Genomic DNA, 16120 nt, shown 5'->3' on the forward strand with positions numbered 1-16120 from the left:
CCTGAGCGCCGTCTATAGATTAAACGTGCACTTGATTCGCGAATATGTAGAATGAAAACAAAAGTGTCAAACCATTTTCAAATATTTATGTATATATATATTCATCGTCAAAAAAATCGGAAATAGTACAATTTACACGTAAAAATGGCTGAGAATGAATTTGTATCCGATGGTGACGAATGTCTTGTTACAGAAGCTATCAATTTAGATATTGAAGAGGTACTTGTGTGTGTGTGTGTGTGTGTGTGTGTGTGCATATATATTTTCCACAACAGCGGTTATCTAAGCAATAAATTTGATACGGTTGTGCAAGACACCTTGCACTGTACATTTCAATTATAATCTTATCGGAATATAAATTTAACTATGTTTGTCATTTGCATATTCTTACTTTCATGCCATTATGGCCAATATCTATCGCAATTGCATTCGTTTTTCCCCCTTTAAATTATTATAATTAAATACATTTTATTCCGATATTATTCTAGCTTCTGATAATGATATTTATACCGGTTTTTTTTCAGTTAGATAATATGGAATATGCTATACCAATCGTGGAAGAATTACCCACCTTAGAAAGTATACTGATGGAACCTGATTATGAATCGCCATCAGAAACTGATGAAGATGTTGGTTTACAATTAGGAGAGAAACTTGGTAGCAGTGAGACAACGAGTATTGGCAGTCACTTATCATTAAATTCATTAAACAAATCTTCTAAAATCTCTCAGAAAGCATTCTCCGGTGTCATATTAAGGCATGTCATACTCAAAGGAATAACATCGCAAATTGTATCGGCCAGTGTAAGCAATTCTTTTTATTCTTTTTTTTTATTTGAGATTGCAAGTCTTGTAGTTTCTCAAATTAAAAATGTTTGAATTTCTGTTGTATATGCAATAATTGAATATCTTGCATGAAACATTTTTTATTATTCAGGAGAGAGTCAATGCTGGTTTAGCTAGCGCAGTTGCAGCTGGAGGAAACATGTTGGTGATTGGTACCAGCCATGGTCTAATATTGGGCTTTGACTCTTCGCAAACATTACGATGGTGCGACCAAGAAGCTAGACATCAAGGTTCTGTTTCCGCTCTCTGCTTCAATTATGAGGGCAGCAGAGTGTTAGCTGGTTTTGTCAGAGGACACATTTTGATGTTAGATAGTAGTAATGGAAAAGTTTTAAGAATTCTCACTGATGTACATCCGCTTGACACTGCTGTGTTACATGTTAAGGTATATTTTGTAACATTTATCCAAACATATATATTACATCATATCTTAAATCTACCTGTTTAATCGACGGTTTCAAAACACCCGTTTTAGTTTACAGATTCACCAAAAATAGCTCTATGTAGCGATAGCGGTGGCTCAGTGTTTGAATTGAATTTCACCAGAGTGATGGGTGTAAGAGGTTGCGACAGTAGATGCTTGTTTAGCGGCTCTAAAGGAGAAGTGTGCACTCTGGAGCCCTTGTTATTAAATCACTTGCCATCGCATCCGTTGAAAAATTACACACTAGTAGCAATGGCGACATTATCAAAGGTTGCAACAGATTTAAAAGTACATATCAATTATAAATACATGTATATATATATTTATCTTATTTCGTAGGTAATTGTAGTTTGCATAAGACCGCGAATGCGCGTTGTATTGAGTCATCCGTTAACTGGTGCCTCAACAGCACCGCCACAATTATCTTGGCAACTAGTCGTCATACAGACAGCTGATGGCTCTCGTGTGATCGACCCAGTATTGGCACTTGCAAGAGACAATGTGGTTCATTTTTATCAAGTAATTGCCATATCTAACAACTATATTATTTAATTGTTTTTACTATAAATCATCACATTAAAGAATATTATCTATCAAGGTGTACACCGAAATTGGGTCACGAGTAAAGTTATCTCCTCTTCGGAGAATGACGCTACCATATATGATAAGCAATTTGAAGTGGTTGAATCCAAGATCTCTCATAGTATTGGACAGCCAAGAAAAGTTGCATTTGTTGGATGTAAGAGCGCAGGATAATTTGGAGACGTTAGATATGAGTCGTGTTGGTATATCTTATGCCTCTAGTCATTTTAAAGGATTGTCTACCGGAGGAAATGTTTCCAAAGTATGTATACGAATAATAAGAGGATAAAGAAAAATATATAGCTTTTTTCCATGTTAAATATTATATGTACAAAATGTCTTTTTTATATAGGCAATGGCATTAGCAGGCGAACGAGCGTGTTACAATACCGTTATAGTCTTTGGTACACAGTTACTATTATTAGGTACAAAGAGTTTACATGTAATTTGTATAAGAACGTGGACAGAAAGATTGCAACACTTGATTATGCAGGTCAGTTTAAAGTGATAGAAAGCATTTTCTCAATTTTGAATAAATCATTTTGTCGCATTTCAGAAACGTTTCCCCGAAGCTTTAGCGTTGGGTCTCTCCTTTTATCAAGACAAAGGTAAGGCGGTCATTGGCCTTCGTGGTTCCAAGCAACGTCGAAAGCAAATTGCTCGTGACAAGGTTTGCGAAGTGTTGATTCAATATATGGACGAATTGAATCAGTGTTTGATGGAGGAGAACGTGGACTATGACACGATAGTACTCACTTGCGTCGATTATTGCATTCAATTGGAGAATTTAGATTTGCTGTTTGGAAAGTTATGGGATATAGTCTTTGAGTCGGAAGGGCTGAAAACGAGTTACTTACACGCTCTCGAAGCTCCTCTACTCGATGGAAGTCTTCAACCAAAATTACCACCATTGCTCGCCCAACAACTGGTGACTCTTTACGATCAAGAGGACAAAGTAGATTCGTTAGAGGCGATCATAGTTTTACTCAATGTGGATTGTTTAGATATTCATCAAGTAAGTTCAACACATTTATAAGTGTATTTGTGAAACATTTCGAAAGCAATTTTTGTAACATGTGAAAAATGATATATGATTAAAACAAAATATTTTTGTTTAGGTAACGACAATCTGTCGTCGACGAGGACTTTGGGAAGCACTAATCTATCTTCAGACAACAGCGCTGGGCGATTTTACAGCGCCCATTCATCAGTTAGTGCCGGTGCTTCAAAATTTATTGCGTGATCCGACAGCAACCCTTTCTCGAGACTGTATAAAACTCGGCAATGCCATTCTGGTTTATACCAGTTGTTGCCTCGCTGGCCGTGGATTTCCCAAGGATGAGCTTCCGGAAGGCATACCGCAGAAGGCGAAAGCAGACATATTAAGAGCCCTACTTTCTCAACACTCAAGTTTGGCGAACGATACAGAGAGGCAGTATCCATATTTGAGAACGTTACTGCAATTCGATGCGAAAGGCTTTTTGGATGTTATAGCCATCGCCTTTCAAGAGCCAGAATTCACCTCCGAGATGGGCCTTAGACATCGACAAAGACTCATAGACATCTTATTGAGCATTGTTATGCCAAACACACCCGTTTCTCCAAAAAGTATCGATTATATCACGACGGAGCAACAATTTATGGTTCTTATGTTTGTGGCGAATGAAGTGTCGGAAAGTACTGTTATATTAGAGTCTAGTACATTAAAGAAAATGATAGATATATTGTGCATTGATTCGAATATAGAACTGTCGAAAGACTTTAAGACTGAGAGAGAAAACGCTGTGTTGGGGTTATTACATTCCAAAAAGCTGTGCAACATATCTGACAACACTTTACTAAATTTAGCAAATAGAGCGAATTTGTAAGTACCTATCGTCATTTTAATGAGCGACGATTATAATGATCTATAATTTTTTCAATGTTTTTTATTTTTAATGTTCGATTATTTACAGCATACGAGTCGCAGAGTTACTGTACAGTGCACGAGAAGATTGGATAGCAGTATGCAAATGTATGATCTTGGACTCGTCTAGGCATCACGATATCTGGCCCTGGCTCGAGAATTTGCCGGCCGCTTCACTGGACCAAGTTATATCGAATCACGTTTCGACCCTCGTGACGATTAATATCGCCCAATTCGCCACGATCATCGCGACGCGACTGCAGAACAAAATCAACGTGATATTGCAGAGTCTTGACAATTTAAACTTACAGTATAAGTTGCTAGGAGCGTTGTATCAAATCGCGCAATATAAGGAGGAAGATGTCTCTTTAGAATTAACGACTGAACAATTGGAGAGATACTTGGCGTTGATGTGTGAGTTGGAACCAAAATACGTTGTTGCTCATCTCCACGGACCGCACGGCTGTAGATTGGAGGAGGCGTTAAAGACTGTACAAAGATGGAATTGCAAGGACGCGGAAGCAGTGATGTTAGAAAAACTGGGCAATTATCAGGAAGCGTTTAATCTTTTGCTGAAGGATTTTGATCATCAACTGGAGAGGTATCGCCAGGACGAAGCTTCGGAAAGCGAGACGATGCACGCCGCCGCACAGCTCGCTGGAATATGTCGAAGATCAGCGGGCAATCTGGACTGGATGCCCCTCGTAGAAGCTGCGTTCCGTTCGCATTCGGATAATAATAAGCAAAAGATGGACAAATTGAGCGGTAAATTATTGAGATTAATTCTAGAATCTCTGAGCGGTACGTCGATACTATCGAACATCCTGGAGCAAATCTTGAGGAACCCATTAGCGACGAGCGGAACGATGGGCGATATACGACAATTGCTATCCGGAGTCCTCACTCAGTCGCGATATGAACAAACCCTGGTCGAAACTACCGCGCGATTAGTGAGTTTGGAACTTCACAAGGCTTTGGAAAAATCCTTGAGGTAACCGATAATTTATTAAATTATTTGTCTATTATGTAACTTCGAGCCTATTACATTTTTTGTTCAACGGATCATAAGCTACATTATATGAGAAAACCAGCAAATCTTGCCAAGATTTAATTTTATATGATTTGGGGTTTTTGAACCTATATAAAATCCTAGATGAAATTGAATCTCGGTAAAATCAGCTGATTTTTTCACATAACTTATGATGCTAAATAGATTGGTTATTGATTTACAACCTGTAACTCAGTAACTTTGAATATTTAGCTGAAAATAATATGAAAAAATCAGCCAACTATGTATTTGGTGCTTTTTCTAAATTTTCCCTAGTTATCACACACCTATATCAGTTATACTATATATAATAATTAATAATTTTTTTGCTGTTCAGGGATGCCGGTAGAGCATGTGGCACTGTTTCCGTGACTTGCCCTGTATGTAGACAGCTGTTGTCACAGTGTTCTGATCACGCAGTGGTGTTCAGCTGTGGTCATGGATATCATTCAACGTGTCTGGGCGAACCTAAATCATGTTACAAATGCTTGAACATAAAAGGATGGGCACCAGTCGCCACCAATCTCGCCATTCCGCAGCCTCCGCCTCCGGTTAGTAATAATAAAGGAACACGATCTTTTTGACATCCTACATTGCACACATTGGATGCATTTAATGCTATTTCTGCTTTTTTTACAGAGAAAAAAACAGCTTCTTCCGCCGGAATTCCTACGTCATAGAGATCTTACGCTAAGACTAGCACCGTCCTGTCCTATTCCCGATCTCGAGGGCATCTTTTAATCTAGTCTTCGATTATGTATTATTGAGAGAACGACGAGATCGCATTTGTGAGCGGTATGTAGTATCTTTAAGATACCACAGAAAAAATATATATGAATGTGTATACTATATACGCATTACACATACATTGGATCTGGGCACTATGATGATAATTCAGTCTGCGATATATTGTATAGTATCAATAAGAGAGATTATTAAGATATTCATTTCTTGAGAATTCATTTGTTTGACGCGCGCTAATGTTTATACACACGACACGTGGTTATGCCAAATATACAAATTATTATTGAAGTATAAAGTATTTATTACAGTTGCATTTTTTAAAATATAATATCGTATTAAGTCTATAACACGCTATAACACTATTAATATATACTTTGAGTCATGCAGCTTCCACTACTGGAATGTCTGATTTGCGTTTGGTTTTAATAATGAAAACTGGTTTTTTAGGCGCGTTATCCATTAGCACGTGATTAGGGTCCATAGGTTCGTTATCCAATAATTCACCGGTAAGAAGTTTCGTGACAATAGGAAAAACATTCAACAGTTTCGAACACTCAGACTTGTCGATGGGCGATATTTCGACGTTAGAGATGTACGAGTCTATAGAGGATTCTAATTTAACGAGGAACGGAATCAGCTTTGATATAGCTAAGTAATTTTGTAACTGCAAATTAAACAAAAAATGTATTATATAATTTTGTTTAGGAGGGAATTTTTTTACATAGGCGCGTAATATTTATATATATTCGCAAGTTTCTTTTCTTATAAAATATACAAAAATGTGTTAAGTATTAAAAGCATTTGTTATAGATACGTGCCTTATCGTCGCATCTCTCTAGATTGTTCGACAAATCTTCAATTTCGTCAAGCAAGGCGTAACATCTCGCAAGATGTTCACGATCGTATTCGTTTTCGTAAATGTGCAATGATTCTTTTGTTAAGGACTTCTCTTTCTTTATCCTTTCAAAAAGCAAGGACAACGGTACCCCCGGTAGAGTGCGACTAGCCATCCGAATTTGGAAATATTTTTCACAAATCTGTATAATATTAATATATTAACTCTGTAAATACTCTCTTTCTCTATTTATATTACAAATGTAAATCATAGAGCATTACCTTCTTATTAACGGAATACCATAAACTGGTCATACTATTTGCAAATTTTTTAAGATCATTATTCGCAGTGTAATTTTCAGATAAATATAATAATGACTGGAGTTTATCTGTCACATTGCATGATAGTTTACTGAACAATTCAACCTTATCGCGAAATTTAAGGTCGATGTTCAAATTGAGATTTTCCGTCTTCAAAATACTCACCTATGATGAAAAAAATGTTGTATCATTTTTGTCCGATAATCAATATAACAATTCAAATAATTAAAACTGAAACATATACATATAGATATGTATATATTCCGTATATAAACTTACATTTTTTTCGAGAATACGCACAAGTTCGCTAATCGAGACGACGTTGGTTGCCATAGTAATATTTATAAAAAAAAATTATTTATGATATACATTTCTTTTTGTCAAAGTCAAACTTCTTTTGTTAAACAAATGTATTTCCATAGCCACTCAACTCAACATCATGAAACTCTTCCTTGTTTCAAGGGGCAAACATGTTCAGTTGTTTTTTTCTTTATTTTTTTGTTACTAGCTTATATATAATATAAACGACGTTTTCTGTTTATACATGTACGTACATACATACATAAATCTGGCGTTGGTTTGTTTGTGTAGACTTGTAGATGTAGACCACTTCTCATATACAACGTCGCGCATTAATTTCATTGATATACATTTTTTTGTATGTTTGGCTAATGTCTTTTGTTCGGATAGTGATGTAATGAGGTATCATAGGAATTTGAGATAATTGGAAATTGACTCCTTCGTATGTCGCTTAAAAAATTAACTTATGACTTTATAATTTTTACTGTTAATAGTATAATTTCTTAATATTACAAGCGCTCTTGCGCTTATCATAAGTAATGTACATATTGTTACATACTCAATATTATTAATTGTCATAACACTAAATATTATTTATTTAATTATACACAGCTTATCTTAATAATCGCAGTAAAAACACTGAAAAACATGTTTAAACTTGCACTTGCTGACAAATATATGTGCTAATTAATTATAATTTATATAGTAAAAGAAACAGCGCGATATATTGCCATCAGAAATGCTGATTGCTATCTGCTTATCATTTCGCTTCAAAGCGCCACTATAATGAAATCAATCATCATAGTTTCATAGAATGATTATCTCCTTTAATATTGTTCCTAACAAGAGGGGTAGGGGGAAGGGGGGGGGAGTACCTTTATCAAAAAGATAGGATAGGACGGATTATTACATATATAATTAAAAAAAAATTAGTTATGCTAAATATTATTATGCTAGATATTTTGAATATTTCCAAAAAGAATTAAAAGAAATTGCTTCTTTAATTTAAATTTCACATATGAAATTTAAAATGACTTTATTGTAATTTTTCTGGCGTTGCAACAAAGTTTTATCAGCATGTTTTTGCTGATAAAACTTTTACGTTATTTCGTCATGAGAAATATAATAGAAAAGAATAAAAAATAAATTTATATGATGTGTAATCTTAGATGAAGAATAGAATCCAACAAAAAATTGTTAATTAAATTAAATATATATAAATGCATTTACATATGTATTTATATATGTAATACATGCATATACATATATATGTACACGCACACTTTGTGTGTGTGCATTCCTTGAAATTTTGTCAACTTAAATTCACTTAATTTAGATAACAATTGTTGCTATTCAGTTCTTATATCATTTATCTTCGTTCTAAAAAATAATTTTGCATGATCCTAATAAGCTATATTAAATAATATACAATCAAGTTCAATTTACATTTAATTTATATTTATCAGCATTAATGTGTTTTCGCTCTTCAAAGGTTTCATGTTGAATTTATAATGATGAGTATACACCCCAAAATTACAATTAGTTATTTGATTCATTAAGGTTCGAAAAAATTAGTTTTCTATAATATTTCACGGTGAACACAAATTGGTACAGTTGGCGATACTCATCCCCCATCGCTTCTTATAATAGAAGCGTGTACCAAACTTATGCAGCAAAGGTAAAAAATGCCACGAGTCTATCAGGAACATGTATTGTTTCTCAAAACGTGAATATGAGTCATTATCTTCAATATGTTCAATATATATCAAATGAACTAAAACACGATAGTTGACTGTCTGTTGAAACTCTGTTGAAACTCTCAATGCAACAGTTTATTTCCAATCATGCTGACAATATCTATTTAGCAAGTGAAAACTGACGTGCGCATTACACAGTCTATACACCAGTTCTCTGAATTGTCCACATAACTCCTAAAATCATTTACCATTTTATCTATACTCATTAATGGTCGCGGCACAAGCTGTCTATAGATATCTATGAGAGGAATATCTATAATGTGGTGGTCTTCCATAATTATTTCCGTGTCGCGGCCGCACGTAGGAAGTGTTATAATAATGTCTTCGATGATAACTATTAACTGATCGATTCCAGGTTTTGTTTTGGTATTCTTGGAATGAGTTATAGTTAGGTCTGTCATTGTACGATCGACGGCTCGAATGATCCTTGACTTTCTTTACGCGACCCCTATCCATTTCTTCATCGTCCGGATTAAAGTGACGCTTACGTTCCTCCCGTCTGTCATTATCGACGTCGCGTTCAAGTTGTGTTCTATTGCCATTCCAGTTCGTTACTAAAAATTCACAAATTTATAATAAGTCGATCTTTTAATATACAATTTAAATTTTATTATTTTACAATTCAACTTTGTTACACGCTTACCGGAAGTACTGCCATATCCACGATGCGACATTTTCAATAAATAAGAAACTGTGTCCGAGCGATTGGTACCGTTAAAATCTCGCACAGCCGCGGCACTCGGTGTTGAATTACTTTGATTTAACTTGTCTTCCCTGGAAAATAGATGTATTAGAATTTTCTCTAAATATTCCAATAATTCTTTTATTGTATTACATAGTCGTGTAATTAGATTTACCTATTGTCAGTGACCGTCCATCCATTGGACGATCCGGTGTATGTGGGAGATATACCCTTGGAATTTTGCCAGCTTTTAATGTTACTGCTCGTAGCTTTCGTAGGTACATTTTCCTCCTGTCCATTTTTAGTTCTGGCGGCAGACTGGCGCCAGGTATCCTTGTCACGTTGTTCCGACTGACTGTTCGTTTCCATTCTTCCATTCTGATGTTTCAATAAACTTATTCGACCGTTACTGCTATTAGATCCATTCTGCGTCTTTGTGCTTTGTACAATCGTAGTTTGCGGCGTCATTATCGATATACCATTACTTTTAGAATTGGTGGTCTTCTGTGCTTCTTTAGAGTTCGAGCTGGTTTTTGATCCGTCTTTTGTAGTGACACATTTTGGCACACCATTTGTGATATTATTTCGGGATACGCTATTATTTGAGGTTTGATTTTTCAGAGTTCCCGTCCCAGTGGAAGGACAACTGTCCTCCTCTTCGCTGGAAGTAGGATCTACGTCATAGGGCACTAAACTGTTACCATTTAAAACCTTTCCATTCTTAATATGCATTACTAATCTTGGTTGCGACTTGTCCTGCATTTTCTGCGGCGATTGTATGCTAACGGTGTCGTTGGATTTTTGTAAAGGAAGATTTAATTCTACGCCATTTCTCTGCGGCGGCAATTGCGGACCGATTAACGTCCGTGATTTACTCGCTTCGTCGTGATTATTCGACGATTCGCTCCCGTTCGCGGAACATCCGGCAGACGTTGATGCTTTTAACGCGTAAGATTTATTTACTATAGAATTAGTTAGCGGCGCAGTCGACACGATACTCTTTGCGGATGTCGCATCGTTCATCTTCGATAGCGAATTCTGATTGTTACTTTCCATCTCGAAGATCATAATGTACGCGTTTGTACTTAACACATTATTAAGGCTTAATGGACGAACGGAGCAGTCGTCGAAGGAATAATATTGACCGCTCGATACTTGCGCGATTGCCGTATAATGGCCGCAATTTACAGAGGGACCCATATGGGTTACCATCGACATGAGTTTGTAGGTAAGCTGTCTGGGGGATTCTCCCGGTTCCCTCCACAAGTACGGGCCCATGTCTATAGTTTGTTTAAAACCGATGTGTCTAGATATCTTTCCCCCTAAAACGCTAAATCGCTTCAACTGTACACACAACACTTTCGGCGGGCGCTCCAATGTAAATTGTTTCGTGGCAGGAACTCTTCTCTTACAGGCTTCGCATTTATAATCATTATTATCCAATTGTTCTCTACTGAAGTAACTATTTAACGCTTCGTCCAACGTATTCGCCTTACGTATATCCACGAGCAAATCCTGTTTTAGAATTTACAAATTATTTACAAGTGGAAATGTTATGTGCAGGAAGATTTAAAGTCGAAAATTTAAAGTGTTTTACGCACAATAAGAATTTTATCTTACCTGAAAATGTTGAAATGTAGTAGATACGTGTTGACATTGCAGGCACTTTACTTCAGTACGTATATAACCGCCAAATATTTGATTAATTGGTGTCGTTTCCTTAGAATAGCTATCCAATTTAGTTGCTTTATGCCTAATTAAATACGTACGTTCCATCCCTTCCAATAAATAACGTAAAAATTCATGAGCATCTTCTTGTTGTCCAGGCACCATAGTTCGGCAAATGACTGAAAATGTGTCATCTTTCTGTTATATAATATTTATCTATGTATGTACTGAAACGATTAAGATAACTTCTAGTGAAAAATACTTACGCTTTAGTTTACTGTATATATAATATGGCTTAATTGCATTTCCAGATTTCTGATGAGTGAATTGCAGAGTCTTGGCTACTGCACACGTAAGGCATTCTCCATCTAAAATTATCCTATTATCAAAACACCGTACTATGCCATTATAATTTTATACTGTATTTTGAAAGGCATGCGACACAAAATCCATAAATAAAATAGAGTGAAAAAATTTACCATTTTGTTCCATCTTGGAATTATGATGAGGATCTGATAATAACCAGTTGACAAGAGCCGGAACATGAAATAATGCTTGAAGAGTACTATTCAAGTAACATGTATTCCCAATATTGAACATGCCTGCTCCGACTGGAACCGTGATTTTCCATCCCAGCTGAACTTTCTTAGGAGAATACAAAGTAACAGCTGGTTCTGGTAAAACTGGCAAAACTTTATTTGCATCATTCTTCTTTTTATAACTTGCGCCATCCTTTGCTTTGCTATCCTCTAAATTGTCAGATAAATTGAGAAAAATGTTGCAGTTAGCTTGCACCTGATTTCCTTGATAATCCTTTAATTCTTCATAACGGATCTCCGTTTGCATAATTCGAGAAGCATTGCTGACTAATTCAATCGACAGATCGTCCGAGGTTTTGGACGAACTGCTGTTTAAAGCACAATGGAGCCTAGCTGCAATAGGATCGCAGACACTGACTGCAGGCATTTTAGCGGTATGGTTTGAATTTTATTGTTTATTAATCACACAGACACACCTGTAATAAGATATTAACTATGAAATATAATTTTCAAATTATGTAGCTCTATATATACTTCAGATTTATGTTTAGTAAAACAAATATTGTCCGATACATACATTTTTTCCTATTATACATATAATTTAAATATATTCGTATTCAAAATAAACTGAAGCTGCTGTTGTACATACGAGTTAAAATGTTACAGAGTAAGGCTTAAATATAAAGATTAATATAGAGAATAAGGTGCATATAGTCAATATATACAATATATATAAGGCAAAAGAATTTATTCGCTACAGATTGAAGATTCTATATTCATAATCGCGAAATGTACAATTGATTGAGGAGCATCATCTCACCTTGGTAAGATCCCACGCGACAGATAACGCATGAACAAAAATCGTTGTTTTTCCTGCCCTCGCCGAATAGATAGATATACATATATCTTGAACAATAATGATTATTATCGGGGAAAAATACGACAACCATCTGACGTCGATCTCCCTTCGAAATTCCGAGGATGGAATATCGCTTATCGATTCATTCGCGTTCACGTTATCGCTGGTTTACACTTCTCGTCCCCCTTACGCGCAACACAACGCGGTTTACCGGAGTCTCTCCCGTTACGAGCGATTTCCCGCGTGCGGCCGCGGCAGAGAGAGATATATATGATTATTATATATATCTCTCGTTATTCCGATTTTCTGCGTGTTCGTTCGGCGAGAAGCGATATCCCCCTTTTAATATCCGTAGGAACCGACGCGCCGATCATCACATATCGATCGTACGTGACGATTTTATGCTCACTCGTGTCGGACACGCGGGAACGGGAGACGACATACTCACGTACACCGTGATCGTGACAGCCATTTGCATTCACTATCTACAGGAGCACACGGCTTCCCCTCGGGCGAGCGCTCGCTCTTTCACACTAGAGAGTACGCGGGAAAATCGCACACACTCAAGATGGTTCCGGCCGGCTCTGGCTGGCGGCTTCGTGGAACCTCCCGAGTCGCAGCTGTCACTTTTGACAGCTGACCGCCCACGCAACGATACGCGAATATTTAATTTTTTGAAACAATTATATTTAAAACGCCTTTTCTCGCTATACTTGCTATTCGCTTTTATAACCTCTAGCCGATGGTCGGGTTCGCAAAAGACGAGCGATCGACCGATAGTCGTGCGCCGATTGGCCCGTACTTACGGAATTATCGATCCCATTTGTCGTCGTGACAGCCAATCGGATCGCACCGCCGTGTTTTCTGAACGGTTTGAATTTCGCGTCTCTCCGCTTCGCTCCCGTCCGTGTAACTGCTTTTGACATATCTAGGATACTTGGATAAAGTATCGCGAAAAACGTTAAATTGTCATGGTGCATGATTGAAAGAAGTGTCGGGGTGGAAACGAGGGTTTTTCACGGAGGGAAAGTTTCTCGTCACGTCGGTGCGCCGATCGAAAAAATGCATGCTAAATCCGATATTTCGGCAGACGCGTAAATTCGCTCTAACCTTTTTTTTTTATACTTGACATCTGAATTTGGGAGAGCCGAGGTTTTATTTATTCGAAAGTTTTCGCGACAAATTATTACGTTATTATTATTATTATTATTATATATTGGGCTCTCTCTTCGAAACGCTCGATCGCAGAAATCGAAGATATGTCTGACAATAAGTTGGCCGAATCGATAGAGGACGACAACTCCGTCACGATGCTCGATGTTCTCCAGGTGGAGAATCAGCTCGAGGAAGACGCTTACGCCGTTTTGGGCGCCTCCGATGATCAGAATTGTACTTACAACAAGGTTGGCACATTTTTTTAACGATATTAAAATTTTATCCCTGTGTCAAGTGTTGCCTTATTATTTCATTGATTGACACATCAGTTGCTTTAAACGAAATAATTATTCGTAGGGATATATAAGGCAGGCGTTGTATGCGTGTAAAACCTGTTGTTCGGACAAAATTCGAGCTGCTGTTTGCTTGGCGTGTAGTTTTCATTGTCATGAAGGGCACGAACTTGTGGAACTGTATACAAAGAGACATTTTAGGTGCGACTGTGGAAATTCCAAGTTTGATGGCAAACAATGTAATTTGGAGAAGGTATTGAACCATTTATGTATATAATATTTGTATGTTTTATAGAAAATTATGTATTACATTGTGTTTAACGAATACTTTGTGTTTCTTTTAGTCAAAATCTTCTGTCAATACTGAAAACAAATATAATCAAAATTTCGATGGAGTTTATTGTACTTGCGCAAGACCATATCCTGATCCTGAAGGCGATGAAGATGACATGTTTCAATGTACAATATGTGAAGATTGGTATCATTTGAAGGTAAATATACATATACATATATGTGTATGTGTATTAGTAAGTCAAATTTATACATCTGACAATTGTTTTCGTTAGCATCTAGAATGTGAAAATGGTATACCTGGGGAAAATGCATACGATGAAATGATTTGTGCAGGATGTATGAGACAACATAATTTTCTGTGGAAATACGCATCAAAATATGCAGGTTAGATATTTTGACTATTAAAAAAAACATGAAATTGTTGTCTTTAATTGTCATAAATTTAAACCAATATGTTATTTTGATTAGTTTCGAAAAAATCAGATGTAAAATCTGACGTGTCTGAGAACAACGAAGAAATTGAAGTTGGTGAATTACCAAAAGGATGTCAAATGCCAAAACATAATTGTACCAATACTAAAGGAAGCTGTTTTTGGACAGAAGGTTGGAGAGCTGCATTGTGCACTTGCGAGGAATGCAAATCAGTGAGATATTGAGCATTATATATTTTCTTTTTTATGCAAATTAAATCAACGAAAAGTTTTAAATATTTGTACATCCTTTTTATGATAAACTTTTATTATATTTTTTCTATCTTTTCAGTTGTATAATGCAAATAACATTGCATTTTTACTTGATCCAAAAGATAGTGTACAAGCATATGAGGAAGCTGGCAAGATGAATAAACAAGAATCACAATATGAGAAAGGTATGAAGGCTCTTGAAAGCATGGGACATGTACAAAAGTTGACAGCAATTGAAGGTAAAATAAAGTGGAAATTATTTTATCAGATTTTTAAAAAGCAGAAAACAATATGTATTTTATTAATATTAACCTGATTTTTAATTATTTTTAGAATACAACAATATGAAAGAACGACTCATGCAATATCTACAAAAGTTTGCGCAAAACAAAAAAGTGGTACGTGAAGAAGACATAAAAGAATTTTTTTCAGAAATGGAATCAAAGAAGCGTCCCAAAGTGACAGTGCCAACATATTGTCGTTGAAAAAAATGTATGTATTTTAATATTACAATTAATCTCATAGATATCTATTAAAAATATGCTTATATTATGTTTCTATGGTAGATTATAAATTATAATATACACATAATATATATTGATAATTTAAGATTATCAATATTGTGGAACAAAATAATGTGCATGATTTAAAAGAACAATCAAAAGAAAAAATTTATTAAAGAGTTGCTAGTCTACTGATACATATATATCGACATAAAAGAAACACCAATTGTTTGAACATGCATTTCTTAACATCCCCAATTTTATCAAATAATTCAATAAAGTAGAGCATTTAATAAACTAAACAGGGTATTACTGTCGAACGTAAATTGCATATACATTTTGATCTAATTATTGTTATATAAAATTGTTTCTTCAAATTTCTTTAATAATAATTAGTTAAAGCATTCAAAAATTTATTTAATTAATACATCAATTAACATATTCGTTAGAAATCAAATTAATAATTCAAACAATTTCAAGTTTCGAAAATTTAAACTTGCGTGCTAATTATTTTTTGATTTATAAAATAAAAAATTAAAACTTTCTACACAATGTAAATATTTTATTATATATTTCCGAAAAATTAAAGAATTTAGTAACATATGATCCTAATCCTCACGAAATTAATTCCCAAAGTTCTCGACAATATCTATTATCAATGTCGATAAATTATCAATAGGTTT

General features: G+C 35.5%; 4 protein-coding genes across 7 annotated transcripts; 2 read left to right on the forward strand and 2 right to left on the reverse strand.

The window, feature by feature from the left end:
- Positions 1–2: 2 nt before the first annotated feature.
- On the forward strand, positions 3–12682 carry Vps8 (vacuolar protein sorting 8). 3 transcript variants are annotated; one of them, XR_014924881.1, is made up of 14 exons: positions 3–219; positions 525–803; positions 937–1230; positions 1321–1539; positions 1609–1788; positions 1868–2113; positions 2204–2344; positions 2408–2866; positions 2970–3715; positions 3807–4748; positions 5143–5356; positions 5445–5600; positions 11423–11463; positions 11545–12682. XR_014924881.1 is itself a non-coding variant. In XM_029313263.2 (12 exons), the coding sequence occupies exons 1-12, from the start codon at positions 145–147 to the stop codon at positions 5544–5546; spliced, it is 3897 nt and encodes a 1298-aa protein (XP_029169096.1). In that variant the 5' UTR covers positions 3–144; the 3' UTR covers positions 5547–5837. The 3 variants fall into 3 exon arrangements, 2 of the variants coding, with proteins under 2 accessions (XP_029169096.1, XP_085339764.1); XM_029313263.2 differs by lacking the exons at positions 11423–11463; positions 11545–12682 and having other exon boundaries at positions 5445–5837; XM_085483638.1 differs by lacking the exons at positions 3–219; positions 11423–11463; positions 11545–12682 and adding an exon at positions 345–368 and having other exon boundaries at positions 5445–5837.
- Positions 5803–8375, reverse strand: LOC114939042 (uncharacterized). Its single transcript, XM_029313266.2, has 4 exons — positions 6984–8375; positions 6666–6869; positions 6368–6586; positions 5803–6213 (listed from the first exon to the last, which is right to left on the reverse strand). Exons 1-4 carry the CDS (start codon positions 7035–7037, stop codon positions 5929–5931), a joined length of 762 nt encoding a protein of 253 aa, XP_029169099.1. The 5' UTR covers positions 7038–8375; the 3' UTR covers positions 5803–5928.
- On the reverse strand, positions 8441–13227 carry scny (ubiquitin specific peptidase 36). The gene is made up of 7 exons (XM_029313264.2): positions 12471–13227; positions 11591–12126; positions 11378–11479; positions 11064–11290; positions 9619–10958; positions 9405–9535; positions 8441–9315 (listed from the first exon to the last, which is right to left on the reverse strand). The coding sequence occupies exons 2-7, from the start codon at positions 12075–12077 to the stop codon at positions 8990–8992; spliced, it is 2613 nt and encodes an 870-aa protein (XP_029169097.1). The 5' UTR covers positions 12078–12126; positions 12471–13227; the 3' UTR covers positions 8441–8989.
- Positions 13228–13650: 423 nt separating this feature from the next.
- LOC114939043 (putative E3 ubiquitin-protein ligase UBR7) lies at positions 13651–15989 on the forward strand. Of its 2 annotated transcripts, XM_085483641.1 has the most exons (8): positions 13712–13912; positions 14022–14210; positions 14302–14448; positions 14524–14635; positions 14720–14895; positions 15014–15173; positions 15268–15426; positions 15501–15989. In XM_085483641.1, the coding sequence occupies exons 1-7, from the start codon at positions 13769–13771 to the stop codon at positions 15417–15419; spliced, it is 1080 nt and encodes a 359-aa protein (XP_085339767.1). In that variant the 5' UTR covers positions 13712–13768; the 3' UTR covers positions 15420–15426; positions 15501–15989. The 2 variants fall into 2 exon arrangements, with proteins under 2 accessions (XP_029169101.1, XP_085339767.1); XM_029313268.2 differs by having other exon boundaries at positions 13651–13912; positions 15268–15989.
- Positions 15990–16120: the final 131 nt, after the last annotated feature.

The sequence above is a fragment of the Nylanderia fulva genome, unplaced genomic scaffold (assembly GCF_048542155.1).
Source record: "Nylanderia fulva isolate GAGA-0341 unplaced genomic scaffold, ASM4854215v1 Scaffold26, whole genome shotgun sequence".
In the NCBI taxonomy this organism is placed as follows: Eukaryota; Metazoa; Arthropoda; class Insecta; order Hymenoptera; family Formicidae; genus Nylanderia; species Nylanderia fulva.